We start from the raw sequence: 10,501 nt of genomic DNA, 5'->3' as shown, positions 1-10,501 counted from the left end.
TTCCCCTGTCCTTTAATCTTGCAAAGGTTAAGTGCCAAGTTGAAAATGGTGCCACAGACTCTTTGCACTTGGTAAAGACCTGCCCGGGAAGATGCATGGTTATACTTTCATAACCTGAAATGATGGTTTGTAACATTTCCTGAAATTTAAAAAAAAAAAAATGGCTTCCTGATATAGGTATTTGTTAAAAGTCTATTATTCCCTCAGCCAATAAACCACCACTTTATTATCTTAAAGCTACTTGGCTTTACAAAAAAAAAGGGGGGGGGAGGGGAGAAAAGGTGAGGGGGGAGAGGAGACAGGGAAAGGAAAATTAAAAGAACAGATAGAGGAGACTGGAGTCAGAGCACGGAGGAAGGAGACAGAAAGATGGAAAGGCACCGAATTCATTGATCCCAGGCCCTCACCATTCACACACTGAAGGAATGTAGATTTCAGAAAGCAGCAGCAAAGCAAGGAACAGCAAGCCGACACTCCATGGAACGGAAGGACGGACCGCTTACAAGGCTCTCCTCCAATCCCACCTGCACCCGTCTCGGTGGCAGAGGCTCCGTGCCCCCCATCCCCCCAACCCGGGCCCAGCTGACAAGCCAGCTCTTCAGGGGGGCTAAGCAGCTGGTCCTTCTCTCTGTGCTCTGGAGGGTGGTGGGGGCATGACAGAGGCAACCACAGTAGCCGGAGCAGGGAAGGAAAGTGACCTCGCTCTCTCTCACCATCTCATCTACCATCCCACTGATGGCCCCTCAGAAAAGGGAGGACTCTGTTTTCTCCACTCAACACAAATAAAGCATTTCCCATCAGGTCTGCTGCGGCCACACCAAGGAGGCCTGATGCCAGGTTCAGGCGCTCAGACTGAAGCCCCAAAGCTAACAGTTCTGTGTAGGCCAATGTTCCGACAGAAATATATACAACTAAAATGACTTGTGAACCAAAGCATTTAACTACTTCCTTTTGTTTCTTTTTCTCAAAGGTGTCAAACAACCCTTTTTTTTTTCCTCCCGTACAATAGGACTTAACATACAAATTTTTTTTGCAATATTTTATCCTGCCAAATTAAAAAAATATATTATGGCAGCCTGTTTGTTTTTGTTGTTTTTTTTTTCTTTTTATTTCCAAATTCACTAACAAAAAGGTACATTAAATCCCTTTAAAAGGACAAGCTTACAGTTAAAAAATTACAAGCTCCAGTAAAAATACAGCAAGTGCCTACATCATATGAACCGACCAATATATCCATTCCAGAGGGAGGTGGGGAGAGAAAAATAAGTACAGGTCAGAAGTGTGATTTTTTTTTCTGCAAAGCAAGAACAATATTAAGCACTTTTTTCTACATACTTTTTCTACATGGTGTAGCAATCCCCCTTTTAATCCCCAAATACAAGTTTCTATACATTTTGTTTTCGAAATAAAAATTCAACACCCAAGGCAGAAAAAAATTTTACTAAAACTCCGACTTTACAGTTACTGTGACAAGAACAAATTTATAGACCCACCATTTAAGTTTTACTGCAACATTTCCGAGGAAAAGAAAAGGGCTTTTTTTTTTCTCTTGTTTTGTGAAACGCCCAGGCATTCTCGATTATTACAAATACTGGTCCACTTTTACAGTAATCAAGAAATTTTAATATATATAATATATACGAAAACCCCGTCACCAAAAGAAAACAATATACATGTAGCCATTATGGCATTCTTTTTAAGAACCTATTAAGGAAACTTTGAAAAAAATAAAATTAAAAGATCGCTCCAACACACACATACACACGATTTATTTTACCCTTGTATGTATCCAATACTGTAAACGTATTTTTAAGACAGAGTGCACTAAATTTTAGAAAAAAATTAGCCATTGTTCCTGAATTGTTTTTTCGTTTTGTTTTTCATTCAACGATATCGGCTTGTGTCACTTGAGTTTTAATTCAGCAGTAAATCACCTCCACTCCATATCTAAGCAGCATTGTCCCCAAAACTAAAGGGGCTGAAAATAATTCTGCTAATGGATGTCCAGGGCTGTGCTGGTTTATTTCTTCGTTTGATTGGGTCTTATAGCATTTTCATGTTCTCTATCTTCGACCAGGAATTTTTTTTCTTTAAAATTTAAAGTAAATGTGGCTTTGTTTCTAAAGGATGTCCTTTTCTGGTTTTGTTTTGTTTTTTTTAAAAAAAAAAAAAAAAGTATTTTCATCTCAAAAAAAAAAAGTTTTGCAATTTGTCTCAAGAGACTCAATAGGAAGATCAGTTTTCAAGGCACTCACATCAAATCGGATGGCAGTAGAAAGACTGTCCAATAAATTATTTTCTTTTGTTCTTTATAGTGCCAGTATTGTGAATGCCACGCTTAGCAATACTGACACTCAAGTTTCAGCTGCCCCTCACCGTTTAACCCACCTCAGGGCCAAAGAAAGAAGATGCTGCAATTTCTTGTTTAGAAGCCATTTAATTTAAATGCAAACAAAAGCTTTAAAGTGCGGGTCAACAGAATCCAAACATCAAATCTGAGCAAGTCCAATGTCTAGTACGTTTCAACTAATCCGAGGAAAAAAACAAATGCAAAAAAACCGGAAAGCAGCACTGGGCACCTTGGGATGGAACTCTCCCCCGCCCCCCCAGCTCCTCCAGGAGAGGGAAGCATGGTACCCCCACCTGCCACCATCAGGGCCCTTTGTCTGCTTGGGACACACAGTCAATTACCACTTGTAGCAATGGACACCTGGGATTTATCTGTATGCTGGGGATGAGAAAAAGAAACCATCAATCAGAAGAAGCCCGAAAGAACATTGCTGGTTTCTTCTTTTCTGTGTGTCTGCAGGCTGCCACAACCTACCCAGGAGGTACCCTCAAACCCACCTTATGCCAGATCTACAGCAAAGGGCAGAGATGGCTTCCCAGGATACACCAAGTTCCCCGAAAAAGGGCAGTATACCCTGGTAATGCACAATTGCAGGAGGCTGGGGTTGTTCCTAGAGTCACCCTGGGGAAAAAAAAAAAGTTTCTCAGAGTACCTAGGGTGGGGCGGGCCTCACCCACCACACCTACTCAGAAGTTTTCCTTATGTAACAAGAAAGTTGAACTCAACACAGAAAAGGCCTCTGTGACTCCGGGTAATGAAACAAAGTGCTACAATTTAAAGATTGTAATCCGCTGTACATCCACCTCCCACCCCTCAAAAATTTTAAAGCCCCCCTCCCAAAACACATGCCACTTTTTTTTTAAATTTCAGGACAAAAATTAAGGAATGAAAAAGTAAACAACTTTTAAAGTCATTTAAGTGTTGGCTTCTTCACAAGAAATCACACATGCTTAGCTTAAATTTCAAAAAAGCAGCGCCCCCCCCACACAAAAATTATAATTTAAAAGATACATTTCCCCTCTTCATCCTTGAGAGTCACTGTTCAGACTACTACTGGGTAAATTAAAAAAAACAATGAAGAAGGGTTAGATACCCAACAAAATCTTTTAAAGGAATTTAAACAGAAAGGATAATAAGTACCTGCACATACATGCCAAAAAAATTACAAAACCCAATAAATACAGAAATTATTGCACAGTTAAAAGGCTCCACAATTTTTTTTTTTTTTTTTTTTTTTTTTACTGCCTTAATCAACCCTCAGGTTTCCATAGGACTTCGCAGACACAGGTTAGGTCGCAGTGCTGCCTCCCCCTGGGCTCCACCCGCCCTCGCCCCGGGGGTGGGGGCGGGATGCCCAGGGCGCTAAGTGGCAGAGGTGCGGAGACGAGTCCGGTCCTCGTTCGCGCGGTTGGCAAGGATCGCAATGTACAGGTGCACGCGGTGCCCCGGAGCGCGCGTAGTGCGCACGCTTAGCTCCTCTCCGCCTGCTCGATTTTGACGTCGTTAGTCAGCAAGTGTTCGCCATGCCACTTTTTCATGTGTTTCTCCAGGGTGCTGTAGACGCTGAAGGGCATCTGGCAGATGTCGCAGCGGTACACCTCCTTGCCGATCTGCCCGTGCGTCTTCATGTGGCGCGTGAGCTTGCTGCTCTGCGCGCACGCGTAGTTGCACAGCTCGCACTTGTAAGGCCGCTCTCCGGTGTGGCTCCTCCGGTGCACCGTCAGGTTGCTGCAGTTCTTGAACACCTTGCCGCAGTACTCGCACGTGTCGCTGCGCCGGCCCTCCTTGGAGCTGGGTCTCCCCGGGCCTGGCCCCCCCAGGTGCGGCGTGCTCCCCCCGCTGGCCGTGCCGCTGCGCCCCGACAGCCCGCCGTCCAGCAGGTCCCCGGGAGGCGTGGAGAAGCGCAGGCTGCCGTTCTCGGACGAGTGCTCGGACGACGTGGCGAAGGGCGACTGGCGCGCGTCCGTGAAGCCCAGGAACGGGTCCTTCATGAAGTGCCGCGACGCCGCGTAGCCCACGAGCCACTGCGAGTACACGTTCTCGGACGGGATGAGCGCGGCGGGGGGCAGCTCCAGGTCCTTCTCCACCTTGATGCGCTTGGCCGCGCTGTTGAGCCCCGGGCTGGGCAGCGGCGCGGGCTTGCGCGGGAAGAGCCCCGGGAAGGGCTCGCTGCCCGGACCGAAGCCCCCCGCGCGCCCGTTCACCGCGCCCCCCGCGCCCGCGTCCCCGCAGCCCCCCGCGTCGTCGTCGTCCGCCGCGTCTCCGGCCGCCCGCTTCAGGAAGGCGCCGCGCTTCTGCTTGTCGGCCAGCAGCTCCCCGTACTGCGGCAGCGCGCCCAGGCCCACGTTCTCCATCACCTTGCCCAGCACCAGCGCCTTCTCGTCAGCCAGCGCCTTGGCCGCGCCCACGCCCGCGCCCGGCACCCCGGCCACGCCGCCGCCGTTCTCCCGGTTGCGGCTCAGCTCTGAGTCCATGCTGAAGCTCGACTCCGGCCGGCTCTCGTTCTCCAGCAGCAGCTCCTCCTCCTCTTCCTCCTCCTCCTCGTCCTCCTCCTCGGGCTCCTGGCCCAGCGACGGGTCGCTCTCGTGATGGCGGAAGTCGCCGTCGGTGGTCTTGAGACCCTCGCCGGTCAGCTCGCTGGTGCCCGGCTCCGGGGAGCTGGCGGCCGACAGCCCGTCGTCCGAGCGCCCGGCCAGCGAGCCCGCCTTGTGCATGTGCGTCTTCATGTGGCGCTTGAGCTTGCTCGCCTGCGAGCACGCGTGGTCGCACAGCTGGCACTTGTAGGGCTTCTCGCCCGTGTGGCTGCGCCTGTGCACGATGAGATTGCTCTGGAACTTGAAGGTCTTGCCGCAGAACTCGCAGGACTTGCTCTTGGCTGGGGGCTGCGGCGGGGGCGTGCCGCCGGGGGGCATGGGGGGCAGCGGGGGTGTGCTGAGGAACGGGGACTTGGGGCTGGGCTGGAAGGGGTTCAGGAGCCGGTGCATAGGGTTGCCGCGGCCCGGTGACACGGGCGGCGGCGTGGAGGAGTTGCCCGCCAGCTCGCGGAGCCGCCGAGAAAAGTCCATGGCGGGCGAGTCGATGGCCATGGGGTTCAGGCGCATGACTCGGTCAAAGGCACTGGGGTGCTGGGCGACGAGCCCCATCTCCTCCGCACTGAGGCGGTGCGGGTCCAGGTGGTGGCGCGGGGGCGGGCTGAAGAGCGGCGGTGTGCCGGGCAGGCGGCCCTCGCCGAAGCCCGGATGGTCCCGCAGGATGGGGCCCGTCATGCGCAGTAGGTTGAAGGGGTTGCTGTCCCCCAGGAAATTCATGAGTGGGGACTGCGCCACGGCCTCCGGGCCCAGTGGTGGCGGGATGGTGAGCCGTGGCGTGAGCGAGCTGCTGGCCGGCCCGGGTTCCAGGTAGATGCGGAAGCCGTGCGTGTTCTGCGCGTGCTGCAGCAGGAACCACGCGCTGTTGAAGGGCTGCTTGCATGTTGTGCAAATGTAGCTGGAAGGCTCATCTTTACCTGGGGAGACACAGGGGACAGAAAGGCAGAGCGTGATGAGAAGCTGCAGGGGACACGGGTCCTGAGCAGACACTGACCTTGGGTGGTGGTTGAGTTAGCAGGCCTGGCTCTGTGGGTCTAGCCAGGAATCTATGACCAGTTGACCCTGGCCCGGGGCAGGGTCACTTAGTAGTCTGTGGGCCTGGTTTGCTCCTCTAAAGAGGAGGTCAAGTGGGGAGGATGGATGCACTGTGAAAGACAGCCAGGGCAAACCTCACCCCACACCACCTAGGCCCAGAGCTCTCCAGTAATACTTGCCTCTTGACAAGTAGACCACTGCCCCCCCCCCCGTAATTCTTTGCTGGAATAAAGAAGGGGTGTAGGGCCTCTGCCTACCAGATGCCAGAACTCCCACCCTCCAGTGGTGGGGTCAAAACTGCATACACTGCCAAAAGGCCATGGCAAACTCACTCCACATCATCCTTTACTTAGGAACCACTGCCCGGACAATCCTCCATTCAGGCAAGTTCCACTGACTTTGCTGCCTTCAGACTTATTTCTTTAAGAGAAATGGCCATGAGGGCTAAGCGTGTAGCCCAGAGGTACAGTGCTTGCCTAACATTAACATGTATGAGGCCCAAAGTTCAGCCCTCAGCAGTGCAAGAGATAGCGAGAGGGCCAGCTGTGCCTGGTGGTGCACACCTTCAATCCTAGCACCAGGGAGGCAGAGGCTGGTGGATCTCTGTGAGATTGAGGCCAGCCTGGTCTACATAGCAAGTTCCAGGCCAGCTGGGACTAGAGACTCTGTCTTGAAAAACAAATAGACAGACAGACACTGTGATGGTAACTCGCCTGCATGCAAGATTTTAGCCACAGGAAATTCTGGTTTTATGCACCTCTAGTGTGTGTGTGCAGAAAGCACAGTCCAATAGAAACCCAGAACGTTTAACACAGTACAGACACCTACTACTGTGTGAAGCCATCCCTACTTATGCTGGCTCTCTGTCTCTCTCATCTCTCTCTCGTCTGTCTCTGTCTCTCTCTCTCTCACACACACACACAGACACGCACCCCACAGTGTGAAATCAGCCTCCTCAGCCCCCTGTTCCCCAGCAAGGCAAAGGTTCTCTGGCCTAAAAAAGTAGTTTATGTCCTTTACCAGAGACTAGGGAATGAAAGACAGTCACCAAATCCAACAGCAGTCAGGGCAAACAGCCGCATGTGTTGGTTTGTTTAAACCGGCTTGGGTGACATCAGTGACAAATCATTGTGGACACTGGTGGCACTGAGCCAAAATATCACCGTCTTTTTCGGTCATTGGGGCAGTCATAAGATAGACGCTGAACCCTTCATCTGGAGCAGCCGACCTCACTGTGAGGCCACGCTCTGCCAGCCAGAACCCTCTTAATGCTTTAGAAGGATGAGACAGGCGTGGACAGGCCTGTCTGCCATCATCAGATGCAGCAGCCTAGAAGGAATAAGACCATCTCAGACCTGGCACAAGACACGGCATCTATCCTCAGTCTTGAAAAGCCCCTCTCCTTTGTTCAAACTTGCCTGTATCGGGAAGATTCTAATGCTGACACTGAAGTCAGTAGCCTCCACGCCAAACATGCACAGTTAGCACTTCCCCACATCAGTCAGGGATGTAGGAATGTACCCGATGCTCCCCCATCTTTGTTGTACCACCAGCCCATTTGGGGACCTCTACAATCCTGGGCAGAGAGCAGTTTCACTTTCCAACAGCTAACTGCATTGTCAGGGCGCCCCCCACCCCCACCCCGAGTGTCAGTAGAAGTGCCCTGAAGTCCACGTCAGGGCTGCAGTGGCCAGTGTCCATCTCTCTAAGCTAGGCTTGCCTGTGTCTGCAGGGACAGAACCTCCCAGACATCCCATGTGGGCAGTGGCACAGAAAGGTGTTGTCTTGGAGCAGGACATAGACTCCCATGGACCACAGGACCAGGACGAGCGCAAGCCTGGGATTATCCCACCATTTTCTCGAACTGTGTGTGTGTGTTTGTTGATGGGAAGGCAGTGCGTAGAAGGAAGGATAGAAATAAAGGACTTCTGAAGTTCAGCCTCACTCTGCTTTCTGTTACGTGTGTATACGTATGTGCGTGTGTGTGCATGTTCGTATGTACAGGTGTGTGTGTGCATATGCCTATGGAGGCCAGAGACAACCTCGGCTATCATTTCTCTTTAGACACCATCTGCCTTGGTTTTTGAGACAGGGTCTCTCACTGGGACCAGAGTCTCACAGATAAGGCTGGCTGGCCACTGAGCCCCAAGAATCCTCCTGAATCCACCTCCTTAGTGCTGGGATTACAAATGCACACCCCACTTTTTATGTGGGTTCTAGGCACTGGACTCAGATCCTCACAGTTTACACACTGAACACCCCCCAAACACACACACACACTTTTATAACTGCCCCCCGTCCTGAGATTGCTCAGTGGTGGAGTGCTTTGCTAGCATGCGTGAAGGCCTAGGTTTAATCGCTAGTGCTATCCTTTCCCTGAAAAAAAGAAGAGAGAAGTCCAGGCTGGAAAGACGCCTCAGTGGTTAAGAGCACTGACTGCTCCTGTAAAGGACCCAGGTTCGATTCCCAGCACCCACATGGTGACTAACAATCATCCGTAATTCCAGTTCCAGAGGATACAACACTGCCTTCTGACCTCCTAAGGCACTGCACGACATGGGTGCACCTACCTACATGCAAATAATACTTGCATGCATATACATAAAAATAATAAATAATTTAAGAAGAAGTCCAGGACAACTTCTGAGGCCAGTGCTTTCCCTGGGCCTTTTCCTGTGCTGGCCTGTCTGGGTGGGCCTATACCATATACCATGCACAGGACCCCTAAAAGCAATCTTCGGAGCCTAGCCTAGCTTCAGGAGGCCTGGATGACCATGATACTCATGGTCAGGGCCTTCAGCCAACAAAGGAACAGCTCTGCCTCTCCAAGGTCCAAGCCCCCTGTCCTAGGCTTATTAGCTAATGTGCCTGGGGAACAGGACGCCTCATGGAGCTGGCCAGAAGCCATGTTTGGACTCCTCCTCACATCCTGTTTTTTAAGGAATACAGAATAAGTAATACATAAGACATACACACACAGGAGCGAATAACACAAATGAAGTGTCTCATCCTAGGAGGTCATAGATCTTCAAATTAAAGAGCGTTTCTGTGGCCTTTGCTGGCTACAGCCACTGGGATTAATGAGTTTGTGGCGGGCAGCTGCCGAGGCCTCCTGAGCCAGGCCATCTCTTCTCATTACCTCCATTTCCTTGAGTCTCTCCAAAGCACTTCCTCTTTCTTGATCTGGTAGCCACATTATTTTCTAGAGCATTCTATGGCTAGTGAGGAAGGTGGTTATCAGACATACATGCAGAGGTCTAAAGGCAGGCTAGGTAGTTGAAATGTCTGATTACAATTAAAAAAAAAAAACTCAAAATGGCAGCCGCATGGAAGCCCGTGTCTGCATGTTCTAGAAGGAAGATGCTTCTACTTCTCGTTTAAAAAAAAAAAAACTCAAAATGGCAGCCGCATGGAAGCCCGTGTCTGCATGTTCTAGAAGGAAGATGCTTCTACTTCTCGTTTAAAAAAAAAAAAACTCAAAATGGCAGCCGCATGGAAGCACGTGTCTGCATGTTCTAGAATGAAGATGCTTCTACTTCCTGTTTAAAAAAAAAAAAAACAGACATTCCTAAAACTGACTTGGAGGCGTATAAGGAAGATGTCCGCTCTATAATTCACTGGGAGAGGGAGAAGGGCTGCTTATTCATCAAGTCAGATTTCAGGGCCACTTGTCATACCAAGGTAAGAGTTTTCTTTGCCTGAGCCCCTGAACTTCCCTCTGCACAATACTAGGATTCACTGTAGGCAGAGCGGGATAATCCCAGGCTTGTACTAGTCCTGGTCCTGGTTCTATGGTCCATGGGCATCTCTGTCCTGCTCCAAGACAACACAACACCTTTCTGTAGTCCAGAAAGTGCCTCCCCAGGATCTAACAGCTTTCTTGTTTTTTGTTTTGTTTTGTTTTGTTTTGTCTAAATCCCCAATCCTGGAAAGCCCTCCCTAGCCAACTGTTTCCAACCACCCCGCTTTCTCTAATAAAACGTTCATTTCTATATGATGACCTCACGGCTCTCTCTTGCCTAGAAATAGCCCTGAGCTTGTAAGAAGTGCACAGTGTCAGAGTCTTTGAAGAGTTACTTAGAATGTTTTCTATTCAGAAACTCAGGAAGTATTTTACAGACACTACAGAGCCGGTCTGCTTTTAAACATGGCAGATGACCCTTAGACAGCAGGTTACTTCTGACTCAGGGCTCTCCTCTCCACTCATCCCAGGACCCACATTTCCCTTATCACCACTTCCTCCTTACACTCAGGGCCACCTGTACACAAGTAGAGGCTGCACTGCTGCACAAAGGTGGCTCGGACAGGCTCCACTTCACGCTGTTCCCACCCACCGCTGAGGTTCCACCTGCTAAGTCCAGATTACTTAGAAGGTTATTCAAAAGCACAAAAACCGGCCCGCAGACATAGAAATGTCAGCTGCGTGTGGCTCACCAAACCACGCCGGGCGGCTGGCAACGCAGGGCCTTTTCTCAGATCTTAGGAACCCACACGGAGTCATCTTTGTTCTACTGGCCATCAGGAGAAT

The 10,501-nt window shown here is 50.4% G+C and overlaps 1 protein-coding gene across 7 annotated transcripts in view; it reads right to left on the bottom strand.

The window, feature by feature from the left end:
- Window positions 1–3,564: 3,564 nt before the first annotated feature.
- Bcl11b (BAF chromatin remodeling complex subunit BCL11B) overlaps window positions 3,565–10,501 on the bottom strand; it is an 89,672-nt gene continuing 82,735 nt past the window's right edge. For all 7 annotated transcript variants that reach the window (XM_008825644.2, XM_008825645.2, XM_008825642.2 and 4 more), the window contains one exon: window positions 3,565–5,855. In XM_008825644.2, the coding sequence (XP_008823866.1) occupies window positions 3,820–5,855 (2,036 nt within the window). In that variant the 3' untranslated portion in view covers window positions 3,565–3,819. The remainder of the gene's footprint in view (window positions 5,856–10,501) is intronic.

Source organism: Nannospalax galili, unplaced genomic scaffold, assembly GCF_000622305.1.
Source record: "Nannospalax galili isolate Female #2095 unplaced genomic scaffold, S.galili_v1.0 scaffold188, whole genome shotgun sequence".
NCBI classification, from domain to species: domain Eukaryota; kingdom Metazoa; phylum Chordata; class Mammalia; order Rodentia; family Spalacidae; genus Nannospalax; species Nannospalax galili.
Note: the sequence above shows the minus strand (reverse complement) of the source record. Positions and strands in the feature narration are given on the sequence as shown.